We start from the raw sequence: 22,011 nt of genomic DNA, 5'->3' as shown, positions 1-22,011 counted from the left end.
CATAACTTTAAAATAAGGAGATATAAATAATAAGAGAAAGATAGAAACAAGATATATTCGATAAGAAGAAGCAATACATTACATCCAAATTTTTGTAAGGAGGAATAAGGAGTGTCAGACATTACTTGTAATTCAAATTCAGATATTATATTTTAATGATGAATAAAAGGGTCTTTTTGTCTACATTTATTTAAGGCATAGAGATTTAAAATACAATTTGGATTCGTCCTTTATGATCTATAAGAAGATTACTGAATTATTCCAATGAATCGTATGCATTGGATTTTTCATCGCATTCTTTGTTTAATTATTAGGGATAGGCGTGAAATATATAGGTGTTTCCTCATCTGTATCTAATTGGGCTTTCCACCAAAGAAGTTAAATTCCTTTTAGACTAACGTTGAATTGTGTATAAGAATTATCTTTTGCATTTGGAGTCTAGGGATATTTGATAATATTTTAAATAAATATTGTCTCATAAAGTTTTATGTAATAATCTTCATTGTGGTTGACTTTGTTGCCTAGATAAGAAAAGGCACTAGTTTTTTGGATCATTAAAATACAATTATTAGATTTACAAATGAAGTTAGTAATCTATATATTGCCTCCTTACAAGTATCAGCTCAGTTATCATATAAACATTAATCATATCAAAGCAATTAGATAACTTTATATCGCTCGAGTTAGAGGATTTTGCTAGCTTGAAGAACTCATTAAATCAAAATTTGCTATATAAAAGCTTTGAATCATGGGGAGAGTTGCTCACAATATATACTGTGAAGTTTCCCAGAATATTAGATTTCGCAGATTAGAATGAGAAACCAGTTCTCTCTATTTGTTTGGAAGCATACTCTGCTAGAAGCAAAAACCCAAAAAATCAACAAATCAATACATTCGTCGAAAGAGGTGGCAACTCTATTCAATAATATTTCAGTTAGTAACTCTATTAAGAGTGAAGACTTAGAAGGAAATGATTTGATAAAGAAATCATGTACTATGGAGAATATGTATTATGAACAGGAAGGGGATCAATGTTACACCATAGAGGAAGCACGCATACACCTCTTAGATGTATTTTTCAGTTAAGAAAGATATGAAGGTGAATTTGCAAAGCATTTGTTCATAAGGATGGTGAATATTTATCAAGAAATGGCTTCATACATCGTGCCTCCACACAAGAAATTCATAAGAAAATTTTGTGATTTTGGAATCTCTTCTAGACAACTGTGGCTTGATGTTTCTCTTTCAAACATTAGAAGATAATGAGGATGGAGAAGAGGAGGTTTATGATCAGATTGAACAAAGCCTTGTGCTTGATGGAAATCTCAGTGATGATGAAGAACCAAATCGCATATTTTCTTTGAATGTGTTTCTAAACTTGGAAAAACAAGAAGAAGAATCTACAGTACAATTCTTCATAAGGATGTTCAATGTTCATCAAGAAATACATGCAAGAACTTGACCAAGCCAACCGCAAGAGCCTGCTAAAAATGGGGATATCACAGATCACTCTATGCATATACTTTTCTCTAGCCCAATAAGGTATGAAACCTTCAAATGGATACAAGGTAGTCCTAGAGAAAAAGAAAAGGACACCAAGACCTAATTGACTTTCCCCAGGATACATAGGCACAACCCAAAATGGCAAGGCCCATTGAACACCATATTGTTTCTTTCTTAGACATATTGTTTGCACAAGCATGCATAGGCATCCTAAGGATGAATTAGAATCGTTTCAAAATACAATTATTCTTGCAATGTGTTGTATGATGAGATATGGGAAGTACGATCCACACAATTTCTCCAACTCCTTATTGAAATAACACAAGATAACCACTTAAAAGATCAACAAACAAATTCTTCAAAATACATCAAAGGGATGCATCTCTAGGACACTAAAATTTAAACTTTGATTTTAAGAACAATTGTAATCCATGGATGGAATTGCCAAGACTAGGTAGGGGAGTTTTTCTGCCAAAACCTGTTATTTTAAATATGTTTTTGACTTCAAGAAACGTTGGAAGAACTTAGTTTCATTCTAACAACATAAAAATATTCTCAACTCTATCCCAAAATGATCCCCAACACCTCCTTTTAGATTTTTCTTTCAAGGAATAATGTAATCTTGAAATATTATAATTATTTTTTCCCCTTACAAAGACCTTTTTGAAATAATAATAACATTTCACGTGCAAACGCCCCTTTATATAGACATCCAATATTTAAACACTTAACGCCTTTCCAACGAGCTATCAAACAAAATTGTCATTTGTATCCTTCGCCACATTAGAAACCAATAGTGACATATTAATTAATCGATAATTATTCAATAAGGCTTTGAAGTTGTGGAAATCACTGAAACTACATCCATATTGAATTCTAATCATATTGAGGTGACATTAAAGATGTAGGGTGGTGGTTGAAACCACTAAATGGCTTATTCAAAATGAATGTTTTTTTGTGAAGTTTGAAGAACACCTTAGATGTCAGAAAATCAAGTTTTGTAATACTTTGCAAGTATTCCTAGGACCCGCAAGCACTTATAGCAATAAATATTAGAATATTACAATCTTTCTTTAAAGGTCATCTTAGTTAGTCCTTGGTTTATAATGTAGTTTCTATTTTCATCTTTAGTTCATGATTGTTTGTTTTAGAAACATTGTCCCTCTAAATGTATATAAAGAGATTTCATCTCCTTTGTTTAATAAATCAGTTTTACTGTAACATGTTATTGGAGCGGGTCGATAGCATTTCATAAAATTTGGTGAATTTTTATGAAAAATTCAAGCCTCTTCCAGTCTGGAATTTTTTTCAAAAATTTGTTTTTTGATATATTAAAATATAAACAATTAGAGGTACGTTAAGAAAATTTTGTCGTTCGTCTTTGAAGATTTTTGCACAAAATCGCAAAGCTTGGTCAAGGGTTTTGATTTGCAATTTCCTAGTTTGAGCAAAAGTCTATGTTTGGTGGGTTGCATGGGTTGCATGTACTTTTTTGTTTTTTGTATGTTGCTTGCTATCATTTTTACTACATGAAGTCTTGTGTTTTGTTACATGAAGGTTTCTCTAATGGGTTTTCATACCTTTTTCCTTAAAACTTTTATGTACTTTCATATTATTTTTTCCCTCAATTTTTTTTATGGGTTTTCATGATTTTTTTGCTAATTTTATTTTTATGGGTTTTCATAATTTTCTCTCGTAAGTAAATAATGACTCTATAATTTTGAAGTTGTTTGGGATTCCTTTGTGGGTTTTACAATGTTTTTGAAAATTTGTAATGATCTTCGATCTTGGGTTTGACAATATTTTCCTGAAAAATCACGACTTGTAGTTTGTTTTGGGGTGTTGTGCTCTTCTACAGTTCTTTTGAAGGTTTGTTGATTTTCCCCAAATCGTGGCAATTGTTAACATGTCTTTGGCTACAATGAGGGACAACTTTGTTGTCCAACATTAGTTTAGACATTTTGTGATGATTTTTGGTTAGAAGTTTTGTAGATTCTTGGAGTGTTCGTGTTAGACTTATCTTAGTGGTAGATTCAGTGACAACTCTTGTCTTTTGTTACAAAGCATTCTGAAGAAGGTGACAACCTCTTGACGGATTTTGGCTATCCTTGGTCATGGACATTCTGCAGATCTAGGCACAGTCAGAACAACAATAGAATGTTCTAAAGAATTTATGACCACAAGACGTGAACAATCTTTTGCAGGGTAGTTAAACAATGACTATTAGAATATTTTAATGTTTCTTGAATGATCATCGTAGTTAGTCTTTAGTTTATTAGGGAGTTTCTATATTCGTGTTTAGTTCACGATTATTTCTTCCAAAACATCGTCTTTGTAGATCTATGTAAGGAGCATTCGTCTCCTCTGTTTAATACAACGTCAATTTATTGTAATAGTAAACCCTATGTAGGTTACAGATAGGTATGTAATGTTCCGTTCTCGGCTATACATTGCTTAGTACCCAAACCTAGAAGTAAGTTTTAGAAACCTTGAAATCAGTCATACGATGATGTTTAGGTTGATCATACAGTGGGATCAGGAAGACAATATAAGTTGGTTGTACGACTTGAGAAGGATGTCCGTACGATATGAGATGTGTTAGTCATTCGATGATGTGTTGACCGTATTGTGGGATCAGGGAGATTGTATGACTATAAGGTGAGGAGAGAACAAGTTTGTCGTAGAGCCTGAGAGGGATGTCGGTACAGTAGCCAAGAATGATATGTTGGGTGGAGATGTTGCTTGAGAGTGGTTAGATTGGATTGTCGTGTAGGAAGACCGTATGGTAGATGTTATACAACTACTTAGGGTGTCAATTTACCAACTTCGCTAATGACAAATGAAAATCTTGTAAATTGCTAGAACAAGAGGGATGTTGATAGAATTGATGAGGTTTTACTGAAAAATATTTATAATTGCAAATAAAGATGGTGCATAGATTTGCTAGATCTGAACAAATACTACAAAGACGAAATAGGGTGAGGGTTGAATACCACCGAAACCAGAATGACCAAGTAGGGAAGATCTTTCACTTTTGAAATGGTGAACAATAGAGAATCCCAACTGGAATTTGGAGTATAAAGAAAACATAATCCAAATCGTATACCAACTACTACCTAAATGTCGTTCTTTGTTTGTCTTGTGCAAGTCTTGGCATGGGTGGTAGGAAAGCATTGACAGAGGCTTAACCACCCAACCATAGACCTATATCCCATCTCACTCTCATCTGAGAATGGACCTACCCTGCACAGGAACACCATCATGTCTGGCCACCTAAGCATCCTGGTGTTAAGAGTGTCAACCGTTCAGCTGACTAGACCCTAGACATCCTCCTAACAGTCTATCTATCCTGCTGGTGGCTATTCTGACCTCTAGTGATCACAACAGCATCAATTGTCACTAAACCTGCCTTGGCCAGGGTTTTACGTGGACACTATGTGCCTGATCACCCATCGCTCAACTTGACAAATCCGACACACCTTATTGAACCACCATGAGCTGACTAGGTTATGTTTTTTTGGACTTAGCTTTACTTTCCGCTTTGTATTATTATTGACATGATTCTCAAATCTTGCAAGACATTTCTACAGAAACGTTGTCATCATGATTTGCATCTTCCGTCTCAGCCCTATTCTGCTATCCTTGATGACCATTGATGTTCCATTCTCAATCATGGTGATCACAGATATCTATTTTTAGAATCAAGCATTTCCGATTTCTTCAAGGGTTAAATAAGATTATGTAAAAACCCTTGCTGGTTAAAGCTAAATCAAGCGTTAATTCCTTTTACATTGAATGGTTTGATATTACATCAAACACCTTCCAAGCAATCTCTGATTCCACTGTAAAAACTCTACGTATGCTCTGATATGAACAATGTTTCTATGTCTTTGTTTTTTATTAAATTTTCAGAAGATATAATGAGTACAAAGTAAATACTAACAACACTGCTCCAGCATTACTTATAATTTTAAATGGAAAAGGAAATAAATTTGACATGAATCGAATTCCAATTTCTATTTAATATTGGAACCTGATTTCTGCCATAGCGTAATCCTTGGTGCTGCTTGCTAAAAGGAGAATCCAGAATTTAAGCTATAGGCAGCTACAACACTCCCAATCCCACCTTCAACGCAAGCCAAGACTCAACCGCACCAAACTGCTATGATTGGTATTGCTCTGAATGTCGGTCACACACAATATGTTCAGTAATGTCCAGCTGGAAAGAGAACACAGCTCCCATGTGAATGCCCTAGCGGTCTTTGATACCAATTCGAGCTGAGGGAATTAACGTACAGGTCTGCAACTGATCACTTACTCCCAAACGCTGATTACAGACAATTGAAGAACAATGCCAGGCCTCTCAATTAAATCGCAGATCTCTCCCACCAATCGCAGGTGTAGAATCAGAGTGTAGGGTCTGAATTTGTAATCCATCTATTTCAAACGCTGCTCCCAGCTAGTCGTCACAACCTCAGATTAATGGCACTCCCTTTCTGATATGGATTCTTGGGCTTTAGAGAGCCCAACCACTATCTAGAGGAAATTGAAATTCCCAATTCACTTCTTGACTTTGATCGCCATAATCTGATGTGTAAATGCAATCAATTCATTAAGTAATTCAGTCTCCTTAGCCACAATAGCCACAGTAGGAGATATTGACAATTGTTCACCACAACACAATTGCCTATGCCAAACACAGAAATTCTCAAAAGTAAAAATCATATCTCCTAGACACATAAAATGACAGTTAGGAGATTTGACTAGTAAAGCCACTATACCTCAGTAGAGACTTCAAACATTAGAAACTCAGAGACCCTTATACTTAAGCGAGGGCTCACAATTCAGACTACAGGAAAAAGCCACAAAGGCAACAAAAGCAATTATATTTTCAAGCGTGCTTTTTCCCGATGAAAAGAGCTCTCATTTAAAAGATTTTTGTTGGCAAAAATTTCCATAAAATTCCACTTTAGAAAACGTGTTTCCCAAAAGAACTCAACACTAGAAACTTTCCAACTTGCTTTCTAGAAATATCTCTTTTAAGTCATTATTTATAATAATATAAACATTATTATAATAATGCAACTCAATGAATAAATAAATAAGGGCTCCTGTAGTTATTAACCTGATCAACTATAGGTGACAACCAATTGCTAAGCCATCACTGCACTGCTAAAAATAGCAACTGCCTATAATAGACTTACTAAAAATAGTAAGTAATCAACTGAGACCCCCAAAACACCCCATCAGCTCACAAGGGCCGCTATGATGAGCTAACTCAATCAACTTCATAGACGGGCCAAAAACAAGGACATTACAGATTATCATGCCCTACCCTATTTTTAGAACACAATTTTTAATGCTAGATGATATGCTGCCAAGAGGTAAGCTTTCTTGTCTCAGAGACATATAGCCATTAATGTCCTTGTACTTGTGGCTTCCCTCGACTAACTTGTTCCTAAAGATGTATTAAATACGTCATGAATTGATAAAAAAGGTTTTGGCTAACACATGGGCCATTCAGATTTAATATTAGAAGTTGATTATGCAATTGCATATCATGCTTGATCGAATCTTGTAGAAGAAATAGTTATGGATAATTCTAAAATATATGTTGGCTCGATAACTTCCAATAAGGAAAGCATGTTATCAAATAATAATGATACTAGCGAATTGGGATGCCACCTGATGATTATGAGTTGTAGGAATAAGATACAAATGCCCCAACTACAATCTGTTGTAGTGACTGCGTGATAGTACAATACAAATAATTCTCTGTAAATCCTTAGATGATATTCAATCACAAAGGTTATATCAAACTAATAAGGAAATTACTTTCAAACTTGTGTGCAGTAAATTCAACACTATGTATTGAAAAGCAACCTCTGAATGGTTGTGATTAGATGCTATATAGACCGAGGCTCTGTTACTTGAAGATATGAGTTGAAGAAGAGTTATGTGCATGGAAAGAAGGCACAAGGTGGCAGACAGGGGTTACAATCTTGAAAATACAATGCCAGCGCCAAAAATAATGAGTATAGTCGATGGGTTTGAAATAATATTTCAATGACGTAAAAGGAATAATGCATTATATTACTTCCCATGTTTCACTATATGGTATCTATTCTACTTACATATATATGTATATGTTGCACACACATATACATATATGCACATGTTATTCTAAATATATGTAGTTTATGCATATGTTGCATTTTTAAATATACATATACTTATGTCTACGTCGTATTTGGATATATGCATACGTACGTATACATGTTTGTAGCATGTACAGATTTATGTAGATACCATGGTACCATTATATTAAAACATGTCTCACATTACAAGAAGGATTTGAGATCGACTCACTTCTCAATGGTAACATTTATTTTTAATTCACTTTATTGCATAAATAAAAGTGTATATCTTAGTATGCTTGATTACCTAGTTAGCTCATGGTAGTCTCTTGATGGGTGTCTGGCTTGTCCTAGCTTGCTTTCCCTGACCATGGTGGTTTAGATTCATACCTGTCAACCTTTGTGGCAAGATGATGCTCTCGTAGTCAATTCCCTCTCTACCAATGCTTCCCTCTGTCTTCGTGCTACCTACAAGAAGAATTAGCAAGGTAAAAGCATACTTTCGAATTACTCAACTGAAACTAGTCATCATAACTAATGACCAAATTAACTGTAATAGCAGGTATTCTAACTAGCATCTTCCTTTTCACATGAAACATAATGATAAACAAATATTTCTATTCATATGAACTTCAAAAACGAGTAATTGATTTAACTAATTACTTGAAATATCAATGATTGAATGAGTTTTTCAATATCAACCAAAATAGGGTATGTAACAATTAGGTCAGTGTGTTCATGTATTACATAGGTTGACCTCTATGAATATTGATATGTAGCACAAGCTAGGGCTAAAAATGCATGCATTAATAATTGGCTTGGCAAGGACTTAGTATTAGAAATTAATTTTTGTTATATTCTTGGCCTTTTTTATTCTATAGCTTTGATATGTAAATTTGTTCATTAGGCTGTTGCAAGTGAAGGCGGCACAGATAATTCTAAACGAAGGGGGGATGCTTTTGCTCGTGCATTTCGGGCTCACTTGGCAAGGTGTGTATTCCTTATATTTGGTGGCATTCAAAGTTCAGTATGAGAAATATGTCATAGAAGTAAGCTATGGATCTTCAAGCGATCATGCTAAATAAAGGTAGCGAAATGTGTCTCCTGATAGGATATTATCAAGTCTTAGATGTTCTCGGCACTAGCTTTAGGTAGCTCTAGTACCACCAAATCTACTTGCTAAGGTGAACGTGTTAGTGGCCTTTCTAGAATTCTTCTTTTTCTAAACCATTAAAATCAATCAAATATACATTTACATTCTATGTGTGCTGTTCCCACCATATTTGAATTTGCAATAGCTAATTTTCTTTTGCCCTTTCTAGAATTCGGTATTTTCAGATAAACTATTAAAATTAATCAGAAATCTATTAAAATATTATGTAGACTGTCCCCACCTTGATTTTTTTATAATCTATAATTTGTTTGTTACGTAAACAACTAGAGTCAAATAATTGTAAACCAAACTTTATGGCAATCTGCAGGTTAATGGAAGAACCTGCAGCATATGGAAAATTGGGCCTTGCCAATCTCTTGGAGCTAAGGGAGGAATGTTTGAGAGAATTTCACTTCTCAGATGCATACAGAGCAATTAAACAGAGGTTTATTTTCTTTTCTCGCTTTACGAAATGTTGATTAAAATCACTACGGATCCTTAGCAGAAGCATATCTCTTACAATTGTGTATTCATTCATATGTGCAATTAACAGTTTGCTTATAATATGTTGAGGTGTTGCATATGATATATTATATTATTTTCTTCATATGGAGGGAATAGTGGTATTTTAATGCAGTGACATGTGCTCTAACCAAGCAAGAGTGATTACCTGTTTCCATTGAAGATGACCACTGGTAATCCAATGGAATGATTCGACTTTTTAAATCTGCAACCAAATGCCTGGACACTAGATTATTTGTTTCAAATTTATATTTTTTTAAATATTATAAGAGGTCACCAGTGTATGGTACAGTATATGAGTCAATTTTATTGTAATTCTGGTATATCTCAGGTTCAGCAGTTTCAGGGAAAAGGTAACAAAATCCTTATGTAAATTCACAATCTGTTAATTGATGCAATTTCTTGAAGTTTATAGTAAATATAGAGTGCACAATTTTACACTGCCAATTTCACAAGGAAACAATCGACTTTATATTCCAAATGCTAGAGGGCAGTCTGAGACAGATGAGAAAAAACTATAAACACAAACTTGATATAAGAACACATTATTAGATTTTAGTCACCGACTATTACCTCATCTTCAATAATTTTGATGATTTTTGTGAGCCTTCAAATTTCTGACCAGCATAAAAATATCATTGACTGACGATAAGTTTGCAGACTTGGACCGGCATAAAAATATTTAAACGATTACTGGTCTTGAAAGCATTTAAAGTTCCAACCAGTATTAATAGATATCATTGACTGACGATAAGTGTGTCTGTCATCATGTTTTTCTCATCTTTTACCTACAGTATCGTTGAGGAACCTGTTGGAAAAGGTGTCCCAGCCTTGCTTCTAATGTTATTATAAAAGGTGCAATTTTCTAACATAAAAGTTTACAACAAAAAAACTAAATTTTTAAGGCTAAAGGGTAAGGTTATGTGGCACTTCCTATGGGGGTGCCAGTTGCTTAGATGTTTAAAAAAGCTCAATCAACTCACTAGATCAAAAGCTATGGCTTTTTGGGAGTTTGCACAGGAAAAGTAAAAGGTTTTGGGATGTTGAAATAACATTGTAAAGGGGGGTTGCCCCTTTTGGGAAAACTATGATGTGTGTTAATGACATATTGTAAGATACTTTTAATTAGGTGATAATTTGGGCACCACTTTTGGGTGATTTTAGCTGCAGGCTTCTAGTTATTATTTGTTGATCTTTGTTTTATTTAAACCACTGAACTATTATAAAATGATGCAGTATTCATCAAACTTGAATCTACCAGCAATACTAAAAATAGTAACCTTGCCATTTGGCCCTGTTGGTGCTTGAAATTGACTTACTAATAATAGTAAGTATTGGAAAACTGACTGAAAATCACTCTAGACTAGGGCAGTACACTCATAATAACAGTGGGAGCTCAACTAATCATTAAATACTGTAATTGCTTGACAAACCTCCTCCAGGTTCCATAAATGCAACTCAGTTGTCTATATGAACCAACTGAATAGGCTAAAGGTAGTCAGGGAGGGAACACTACAATCTAGTAAACACCTTGAAGACATGTGAGACATCAAGTAAATCTTTTATTATATTACAAATTTTAATTTACTTATTCACTAGTGCAATTGACAATTGTTCTTTGTTGTATTGATGTGTTAATAATTTGTTACTTGTTATTTGTAAGGTCCTAGATTAAACAGTGTGCAATCCTAATTCGAATTCATTCCTTTGAGCTTTTTGTTCTAAGATCTCTTCTCCCAATTATCACTGTTATGTTTTGAATGTTTAGTGAAATCTGAAGCTAGTAGCTTACCTAAAAATTGTACAAGAGATTATAAATATACTAGATATAAAAGTGACTTGAAAAATATGAATTTAAACAAATTCTATAAAGTATTGAAACATTGTTGACACAATTACTTTAAACATACGGTTGGTACCACTCTTTAGACACCCAAGGCACCCTACTTCAAGTATATGCTCCATGAATATTGATGTTGATAGAGTCCTAAAAAATGAAATGGAAATCATATTTCATTGCTTCTATATTTGTCATTGCTAGATATAAGTTATATAACAATTTGTGCATTAAAGATTTTCTCACTGTCTGGTGGATTTCTTTTCTTGTTATTGTGGTTTAACAGGGAAAATGAGGCATCATTAGCTGTTTTACAAGATCTTTTGATGGAACTTGATAGTATGGATGAGGTATTCATGTTTGGTACATTCTTATTATATGAACAAAATCCATTCTATAGTTCAATGCTGATTACTAATCGAAGATAGTCTTGTTATCCCTTACTCATGGGATGATTAATTAAAAAGTAACCACTGTTGTACACTAATCAGATTTCATAGTATGACAAATTAGAAAGTGTTTAAATAGTATAAGTCTGTAAAAGAAAAATTGTAGACTTCCTATGCTTTAATTCAGACAAACATTTTAGAAATTTTTTGTGTCTAAAAGGATCATATTATCATATACTTATATTATAGAATTTAGGTAGCAATTTTTTATTTTTTAACTCTTGGGGTAACTCTTTGAGAAGGTACACATTTTTTTATTGAGATGCAATTTTTCTAGATATGTCTGATATGTATTGAGTCTCTTTCGTATTTTTATGGGTTCTAAGTCGGTACAAAGCCATAAAATGAACAAATTTTCTAGATTTAACAATGATCACTTGCTTACCTGAAGTAGGAAAGGCATTGAGAGTTCCAATGAGCATATTTTGAGAGTCCCAATGAGCATATTTCCTAGATTTAGAGCAATGACTGGTAGATGCCTGTGAATCTTTTATTTCAACTTGTCCATTTTAGGACAATACATAATGGGACATATAAGGTAAAATCTTACTTCAAAATTAAATAGCAATGCTTCTTTGTAATTACCAGTTTTAATCCATAGGATTGAGTGAATGTTCTTTAAGCAATTAGATGGGAAGTGAGTGTCTTCTCAGAAAAATAATAGAGCTGAACAAGACAGTCATGTCAGGTTTTTGTATAAATAGATGAATTTGAAGTTAGGGGTCAAAACCTCTAGTATTCCCAGGTAATAGTCTTCAGTTTTAGCTTTCTACCTATGCAAGATTAAGGCAGCAGACTAGCTAGTTAATGTGTGGTTGAGGGATAGGGTGATTATTCAGCTGCAACTATTGAAGTAATAACCTCATATAACCGTTTAGGGCAAGAAACATTGACTATAAGGAAGCATTAATGGGTAAAGAGAAAGACACGATCGAAAATAAAAAATGGAAACTTAGTTTGGTGATGTTGTTGCTATTGTTTTAGTACTTTAGATGGAATATCAGACATATCATCTTTTTTCTCTTAAGAACAATAACTTTTAGGAAAGATTTACTTGCATAGGGTGACTTTAGGGTTGTGTAAAGTGTGAAGGATCAATAGGCATTCAATTTAGCATGTTACAAAGTGTCTAGGAACATCAAAGGAGTTAATTTGCATGCTGGGTGACCTGTGAATTTTAATAGACTAGTCATTTCCATTTGAATGTTTGTGTTTATATGGAGATAATGAAAACAAAGGAAATACTGTAACATGGGGATGCATCCTGGCCCCCAAACCCCCAATTTCCTGAGACGGGGAGACAGAGTGCTGGCCCACTGCCAGTCAAGTGCAGCGTATTGTCCCCATTTCTAGCTTAGCATTTCTTGGAGCTCAATTAGCCTATTTTTCCATCCTGGTAGGCTAAATAACAATTTAGAAGGGATGCTTGGCATTCACGGGTTATGTTGTCGTGACTTGGTGTGAAATTAATTAATTTGATGATCCTTGGAAGTTGTCAATATTATAAAGTTTATTTTATGTCTTGGCAACTTTATTATATAGTTATATTAAGTATAATGTCCCCATTTTGCTAGCATTGGAGTTTCAGGGATTAGCCTATTATTTTGATCTTTGTAGGCTAATTATTGTGGATAGAGGGTCTTCTAAGGTAGTGGCTTGGCTTGGGAGGGTCTTATTTTTTCCACAATTCAGTAAGCTATAGGTTGGTCTAGTTTGGCACAGATTGGACTTCGTTTGGGCTTAGTTTTGGGTACTTACTATTCGTGGTAAGTTGGGTGATGATTGAGATGGACCCTTTCTATTTTTGGAAAGTGCATTTGGTCACATGGAAAAATAATAGGTATAACTCCTATTTCAAACGACATATTTAAATGATGAGTATTTTGAGAGTTATCATATTTTTAGTGGCGCCAAATCATTATTAATTTATTAAATGGCTTATTATAAAGTTATAATTTAACTTTATAATTTCACTTAAGTTGAGAGTTGAGTTATCATTAGAAAGAGCCATTTATTAATTAGTTAAGCCAAGTCAGGTGAAAGAATCCAATGGAAGCTTCTAATTAATGTTGTGTGGTGAAACTTCTTGAGTGAAGTTACATTTTGGCAACAAAAGGGAATCTGGAGGTTATAAATACAAGCCCATTTGTTGAGAAAAGCATGGTTAGATATTTTATTTTCTTTTGATGCCTTTGTGGCTTTTTTTGAGTTCTGATTTTTGTGCCCTTGTTGAAGTATAAGGGTCTGAATTCTGAGTTGTTCCATTGAATCTATAGCTGAAGTATAGTAGATTCAAATCTGAGATTTTGTTTTGAGTTGGCATTGACAATTGTGTTGAGGTATACAATTGGCCATTTCTCCTACTGTTTTAAAGTAGCTAAGGAGAGTTTTGTGTTGAAGAATTTCACTGGCATTGGGAAAAATTATTAAATTTGTACTTGCATTTTTTGTTCGAAGGGATTGGCTGATTATTGAATTCTACAAGCAGCGTTTGTTTAGATGAGTTTCAGATTTGCAAAATTGGGAGGCTGCGATTCATTTGGCTATGCTAAGATTAGAATTTGAAGAGATTGGCATCCATCCTGACAATACATTCCAAGTTGTGTTTGATGAGGAAGCTGGTTAGTTATTGTATATTTCATTTCAAGATTTATTGTGTACCTGCAACACTATTGTGTCATGTCCAATAAATGAAATTGTGCTAAGGCATTTAATAAAGTGGGGAGTTGCTCATTAATTGTTTGCCAATATTCTGATATCAATTCTAGTCAATTTTTGAATGTATCAAACTATTGAAAGAGTGGAGAATCAATTCTCATATTGGTATTATATATAGTTATGTGCATCTATCCATTTGTAGTTCATTTGCTTGAGTTTCGAGTTCACTTGCCAAGTGTTTGATGAATTGTCAAACATTTGAATAATTGATGTATTTTGAAGTTATAACCAGCAAGGGTTATTACATTAAGGGTGATGTTTTTATTTTATTTAAGTGCTTCCAATTATTTTACTGCTTGAGCGCCTATTTGTAACGATTCTTTCTTGTAACACAAAACTGTATGCACATTCAAAATTATAGTCGCGAGTTTGCCTCAGGTGTATATGTAAATTTATGAGAGCTCAACTCATCTGCAACAAAGTCTGATAAAAACTTTGACAGTGAGTATCAAGTTTGCAATAAATTTCACCTCTATTATTTGCTGAAATCAATTCACATCTTTATCAAGTTTTGAACTCGTAGTTCCTCGTGAATTTATAAAAAACTCAATGGTTGATGCATGCACATGAATAACATTTACAATCAACACAAATAAAAATAATCATTTGTTGAAGCAAAATTTCAAAATCTTCTGGAACTAGACAAGTTCATTTCACCATAGAAGATGCTATGTGGGAAGGAGAAGTCTTTAATCATCTAAATCTGAAATTGCTTGAGGGTAAGCAATCTTGGCAAGGGCAGACTTTAATGCCTCCACCTGGGCAATCACGTAAACTCATCACCAAACTATAGAAAATTGTCTTCTTCAGACATAGCAATTTTCTGAATGAAAGAAAAACAGCAATTCCATTGTAAAAGATAGTGATCTACACTGAAGGGCAGCGATTATGAAATACAGAACCAAAAAGTAAAGCAGTGATCATCAAGGAAAAATTAGACAATGATGGCAGTGATCAGAAACAGTAATTAAAAGTAATTTGAGTTAATTTAGTGATCTCGAATGTTAAGATATGATTAAAACAGTAATTATATTAAACATGAGATGCATGGAAGAGACATTATTGAAGTATTCTTGGGGAACCGACTAAAGGCCACAACCCTCTAGCAAGTCAAGAAGATATTTAAGATGAAGGAATGATCATTCTAGGAGCTATCCAACCATTCAGGCAGAAAGGCATCGAAGAACAGCAACAGAGAGATTCAGATATATTATTATGTACAACGATCTACATAGAAGCAGATCCAGATTTAATATATCAATCAATTGAAAGCATTAACAGCTATCTTTTATTTAGTAATAATGACGAATATCTTTTACATATTTTGAATGTAAATTATGTTTGGCCTATACAGTATAAGCTAGAAATTATGATAAACTGTCTTATATATATGGAATGTGAAATGCATACTTGTGAACATAAATCTGTTTTGTAATATGCTAATATCACAAGCATTCATCTAGAGAAGGTGAGGAGGCATAACAAAGGGGAGAAACGACATGCTCACCATCTAAGTAGACGAAACCTAGTGGATCTCCATTGTGGTTGCCGCTAGGACAAGAGGGTGAATGTCCTCTCTTGGGCTTAGATAGGTAGATTACAAGGCATCATTGGGAAGCATAAGGGAAACAATATAATCTCACCACCCTGAGTGGATGGGCAATGTGTTCTACACTAGGGCCAACAGGGTGAATGTCTGTTGTTGGGCTTAGATAGTCAGATTACAAAAATCTTGATTTGAATCCTGCAACCATGATAGATACACTTGTACTAGATGGGAATATATAATTATCTTAGTACTTAAATTGATAAAATAGAATATAACTATATTACTACCTAGTATTAAAAAATATTAGGGTTTGGGGAAGCACGATAGGTCTGACTAAAGGGAGTATGCGTATAGTGAAAGCAGATACAAACACCAAGTAGATCACGCAGAGTGGACGTCCAATTACTTGCCACTGGGCCAAGAGTGTGCATGTCTACTTTTGGGCTTAGTTTGGGGATGGCTTTGGGAAAACCTTTATTGCTTCCCCAAACCCTAATGTATTTGAATACTAGGTAGTAATATAGTTACAACATTTTATTGATTTATGATAATTATATGTTCTCATCTAACCTTAGTGAATGTACATATCAGTGTAACGGGACTCGCCGAGTCAGCCTTGGACTCGGCGAGTCAGAGACAGAGTCCACCTTTCCGAGGCAGACTGCCTCTTGACTCGGACTCTGCCGAGTCCTGCCTGACTCGGTGAGTCCCGATGCCAAGACTCTCGCCGGCGGGTAACAAGTAAAAAGGCAAAAAAAACATAAAATGCTTTGTTTAATTGGATTTTTTTGGTTTGTATAACATGTTATTGACCTAAAAAGGTCATTCCACCATTTGCTTGTGCTCACAAGAGAGAGGAAAGAGTTAGAGAAGAATATTGGGGTTTTGAGAGAGAAATCAACAAACCGGTTTGGTCTCTCGTATTGATTGCTAATGGTTTGTGCATCTTTCTAGCTTGCATTAAAGCATTGAGAGGAGCTTGAGGGAGCATTTGGAGGAGGTTTCTACAAACTTGCATTTCCATTGTTTGTGCAAATTTGAAGAGGTAAGCTACAAGTTGTTGTTGCATTTCTTTGTGTTGTTTTATACTATGTTTTAAACTTTTACATTCATATTTTTAAAGTATTTTCACTTCTCATTTTGTTTAAATTTGTTTGGTCTCTACTCTCTACTACTAGTCTACTATTTTTTTACTTCTCATTTTGTTTACATTCATATTGCAGCAGGCTGACAGCGAACAGTAACTTATTGAAATTTGATATAATGTCTCAACAACAAGGTGAGGGAAGTGGAAATAAGCCTCCATTTAACCCTAATGCAGACCCAAGTGCAATAGCAAGGGATAGGGCTTGGAAACATGCCATCCCGGGGCACAAAAAGGGAGTTGTTACATGTTGGCATTGTGGTGTGGTATATAATGGGGGAGGAATAAATAGATTGAAGTATCACCTAGCACATATACCTAGACGTGATGCTAAAAAATGCAAAGATGTACCCCAAGATGTTATGCGAGATATCCAAACTCTTCTAGAGGAAAAAATGGAGCAAAAAGAATTGAAAAAGAAGCAACATGAAGAAATGGCACAACTAGCCAGAGCCCAACAGGGGTCTTCTAGTTTTCGCTCTCCATTATCCACTGCTCCACCTACGGATACCACTGCTTCTACGAGTGTGAGCATTGGGCCTCGCATTCGTAAGCAAAAATCGACACTTGATTCTATGTTTGCTCCACGCACGGCTCCAGGTTCACAGTCATTGCTTGAGGGCATGGGTTGGAACAAGGATAAACATGATTATGGAAAATTGGCACTTGGGGACTTCTTCATCTACAACAACATTTCATTCAATGCAGCAAGGTAATTATTTATGTAAATTTAAATTTAAGTCTTCTCTTGCTTTCAAAGTTACAAGTTTTAGCTTTCAATAATATGTTTATTTTGTTTATTTTAATTTGTATTTTGTTTTCAAATTTATTTATAATATACTAATTTGTTTAACTTGAAATTTTATTCTATTTGTTTTAGGTCCCCTTATTGGCAAATTGGAATCGATGCTGTTGCTGTTTGTGGTCCGGGGTTCAAAGCCCCTAGTGCTGAAGAGCTAGGAGGCCCTATTTGAACCAAAGGGTGGCTGATGTACAAGTTGAAATCACGGAGCAGCGTGAGGTGTGGAAGAAAAAAGGTTGCACCATCATGATTGATGGTTGGACTGATAGAAGGAGTAGAACACTCCTCAACTTTCTTGTTTTTTCATCAGGTAAACTGTAATTGTACTTAGAGTCTTAGACATTAAAAATTTAGAAGTAGAACTTGTACTTAAGTGATTAAGTTTATAAATTTTGAATTTATAAATTATGATTCATCATTAATCGTTATACTAATTTGTTTCTTTTTCTTTAGGTGCCACGGTTTTTTTGAAATCCATTGATGCCTCGGGAAAAACAAAGAATGTTGAATATCTTTGTGGGATAATGGATGAAGTGATAAAGGATGTAGGTGAGGAGAATGTGGTGCAAATAGTTATTGATAATGCAGCAAATTATGTTGCTGCAGGAAAGCTTCTTATGAAGAGACACCCTCACCTATTTTGGACCCCTTGTGCCGCTCATTGCATTGACCTCATGTTAGAGGATCTTGGTAAACTCCGTTGGATCAAAATAGTTATAGAGTGAGGAAGGAGTGTATGCAAATTCATATATAATCATACATGGGTCCTCAACCTCATGAGGAAACACAATGAGCAAAGGGAGTTGTCTCGTCCAGAGGTCACTAGATTTGCAACCAACTTCCTCACATTGAAATCCTTGCTTGATTCAAAGGGAGGTTTGAGACGTATGTTTGTTAGTGAAGAGTGGCTTGCATCCTCATATGCAAAGACCACTGCAGGGATTGCTGTAGCTGATCTTATTTTTGACGAGCCCTCTTTTTGGACACCTATTGCTGATATTGTGAAGGTAATTTTCCTTTTTGTCCTCATTTCAACTTTATTTTGTTTATGAAATTATGTTATAAATTATTGTTCATTTTTTAAACAAAAAACTTAAAGCTGATTATTTCTTTTCCAACTTTCATAATGATTGCAGTTTGTAAAGCCGTTTATTGTTTTCCTACAAACAGCTGATGGAGAGAAGCCCTCAATGGGCTACATTTATGAGGGCATGGATAGGGTGAAGGAGGCCATTCACACTTTTTTTGCAGGGAATCGAGATAGGTATGGGCCTATATGGGATGTTATTGATAGACGATGGCACAATCTACTTCACAGGCCTATACATGCAGCGACCTACTTCCTTAATCCAGCATACCAGTTCAGCCCACATTTCAAGGCTGATGATGAGGTGTGGAGCGGCCTCTACGATGTCATAGAGAGAATGTCACCTAATTCAACAGTTAGCACAGATATAGTCCGTGAGATTGAGCTATTTAAGAAAGCTCAAGGGGACTTATTTGCACGAGAGTTGTGCAAAAAAAATAGGACAGCATTGATGCCTGGTAAACACTAAAAATCTTTGATTCTAATTTCTACATCCTAATTTCTAATAGTAATTCTATTACCATCTTAATTTGATAAATTCAAAGTTATTGATATGATTCAAAAATTTCTTGTTTCAGATGCATGGTGGGAGATGTTTGGCACAAAGGTGCCAAATTTACAGAGGATTGCGATTCGCATCTTGAGCCAGCTATCTAGTGCATCAGGATGCGAACGTAATTGGAGTCTTTTTGAGCACATACACTCAAAGAAGCGCAATAGGTTGGCAGTGCAAAAATTAAATGATCTTGTCTTTGTTCACTACAACCTTCGCCTTCGCCATAGACAGATCCTTGGCACCGATACAACTCTGATTGTATTAGAGAATGTTGATCCTCATGCAAAGTGGAACACAGAGGTGGATGATCCTGCCTTCAGTGATGAAGATGTGGAGTGGGTAGATTAGGTGGATCGAGAGGCTGAGGCAGTAGCGATGGCAGTTGAGGAAGCTAGAGCACGAGGAGACAGAGTGGACCCTGAGGCTAGGAGTGATGGATCCGAGGCTGATGACGAGGATTATGTGCGTGAGGAGGATGATGATGATGAGGATGAGGAGGAGGTTCAGGGTCAGCCTCAGACACAGGCAGAGAGGATGGCTCTAGAGTCTTCCATGACTTATCTTAGGCGCACTCGTAGGAGGACATAGAGGATGGCTCTAGTTGTTATTTTGATATATGTTTTGAACCTTTGAATTTGATACCATGGATTTTGTAATCCATGAATGTTGTAGACATTTGAGTCTTTGATATTGGAGTGACACTATGTTTATTACTTTATAGTTTATAACTTTATATTGTGGTTATTCAGTTTTTTTCCTTCAAAAATTCGCTTTTATACTTATGTGATCTATGCAAAATTGTGTATGTGTATTAAGTAGGTTCTATTTATATCAATTATTGTGTATTTGATGTTAATTGACTAAAAGATGCAAGAAACAATCTTAAAATCCTTAAAAATCTTTGGATTTCATGAGTTTTTCAATTTTCCGAGTCCTTGCTGAGTCCGGTCGCCGAGTCCGAGTTCGAGTCCGAGTCGGATTTTGACCTTTCCGAGTCAAAGGCAAGTCCGAGTCCCGTAACACTGGTACATATGTATATATCGTTAGTTGTGGTTGCATTCCATTCAAATCATGATTTATTTTGTTAAAAAGGGATATTGTATTGGGTCAAGATATATACATCTCTAACCATATCTCATCCCTTATTGCATTTGTGATTCTAGTGCAAATTCTAGGGTCAATCTAGGAGGAGACTTTACAACTAAAGATAGAAATAATTTGCTATGGTACTATCTACATGAAAAGGAAGTGCTTGTGAAATTGACTATTACTCCAGCCTGCAAGCATGTAAACTTGTTGAGGCTTGAAGACATTAAGGAAACATTGCAAATCAACCAAAGCAGGGGACGTAACAGCTAAGTAATCTTGCAAAAAGTTTTGGCGAACTAGGTAATCTTTAAATAAAATTACTCATATATAACATGCTGAGAATCTACATAATGAAGTTCATAGTCTTAGAAGAATGAATATACCATTAAATGGTCATATTAAATTTGAATGCCAAAATGGAAACAAAGAATAAAAAGCTCAGATAAGAAGCTATTTTTGAATTTGCAATAGACTTAGTCATGCAATTTAGGACCATTTCCATTATTTGACTAATGCACTATGCATGCTGTTATTGAATTCCGTTTAATTGGACGGGGATGAAACGTAATGGTTTTATTAAATATTCAAGTATCTTTTATCAATGTTTATTTCATTGAATTAGAACATTATGAATTGTAATCTAGTTTATGATGTAAGAAAAATAAAATGAAAAGGTAGCATAGAAAACAAATATTGTGTGACTTGATTATTGTTTTAGAAAAATGTATGATGATGTGCGTTAGATGGTACATCTGCAAAGATGCTTAGCATATAACTGACTGGGTTGTACAAAAATGAAAACAAAAGTAGGTCAACATGTGAAGATGAACAAAACAAATGAAAGAATCATATTAAATTGTAGATAATGTGAGCGTAATATGGGAGTACATATATATGTGCAACATAGTAAAAAGTGATGGAGAGCTCTGTATAAAAGTCAATAATACCCCTGATCAACCATTATTATAATATAAAGAAGGCTTGCTATTGGAGGAATGTTTATTGTTGAGCTGCTGTGGTGGCTGACCACAAGAAATACTTAATTAAATATTATTTGTCTATATATGGCTAACCACAAGTGTAACAAATGGTTTTTCATAATAGAATAGGAAGATCAATAAAGAGTTTTCCCCAACAATTAACCGAATTCCTTTTCATGGGACCTTAACCACCTTCAACGGTTAATTAAAATAATTTAAATAACGATTAACAAAAATAACGATTAATTGAAATAACTGTAACATTGATCATCAAAGATAATGATAAGTGAAATAACTGTAACATTGATCATTAGAAAGAATGATTAACTGAAATAACTATAACATTGATCATCAGAAATAACTATAATAACAATTAACTGAAATAACTGTATCAATGATCAATTATAATTCAACAATTAACTATCTTTTCCTACATACAAGTAAAGTAAATACTTAAAATGAAAAGAAGAAAAGAAAACATACAA

The 22,011-nt window shown here is 34.6% G+C and overlaps 1 protein-coding gene across 2 annotated transcripts in view; it reads left to right on the top strand.

Annotated features, from left to right (window-relative positions):
• Positions 1–22,011, top strand: part of LOC149578522 (pantothenate kinase 2-like) — a 252,676-nt gene that overhangs the window by 188,337 nt on the left and 42,328 nt on the right. For both annotated transcript variants that reach the window (XM_089829604.1, XM_089829608.1), the window contains exons 14-16: positions 8,548–8,630; positions 9,122–9,238; positions 11,439–11,502. In XM_089829604.1, the coding sequence (XP_089685730.1) occupies positions 8,548–8,630; positions 9,122–9,238; positions 11,439–11,502 (264 nt within the window). The remainder of the gene's footprint in view (positions 1–8,547; positions 8,631–9,121; positions 9,239–11,438; positions 11,503–22,011) is intronic.

Source organism: Cupressus sempervirens, chromosome 1, assembly GCF_028749045.1.
Source record: "Cupressus sempervirens isolate cs-2001-9-10 chromosome 1, ASM2874904v1, whole genome shotgun sequence".
Classification (NCBI taxonomy): Eukaryota; Viridiplantae; Streptophyta; class Pinopsida; order Cupressales; family Cupressaceae; genus Cupressus; species Cupressus sempervirens.
The sequence above is the reverse complement of the archived record's forward strand: the minus strand, read 5'-3'. Positions and strand labels throughout refer to the sequence as shown.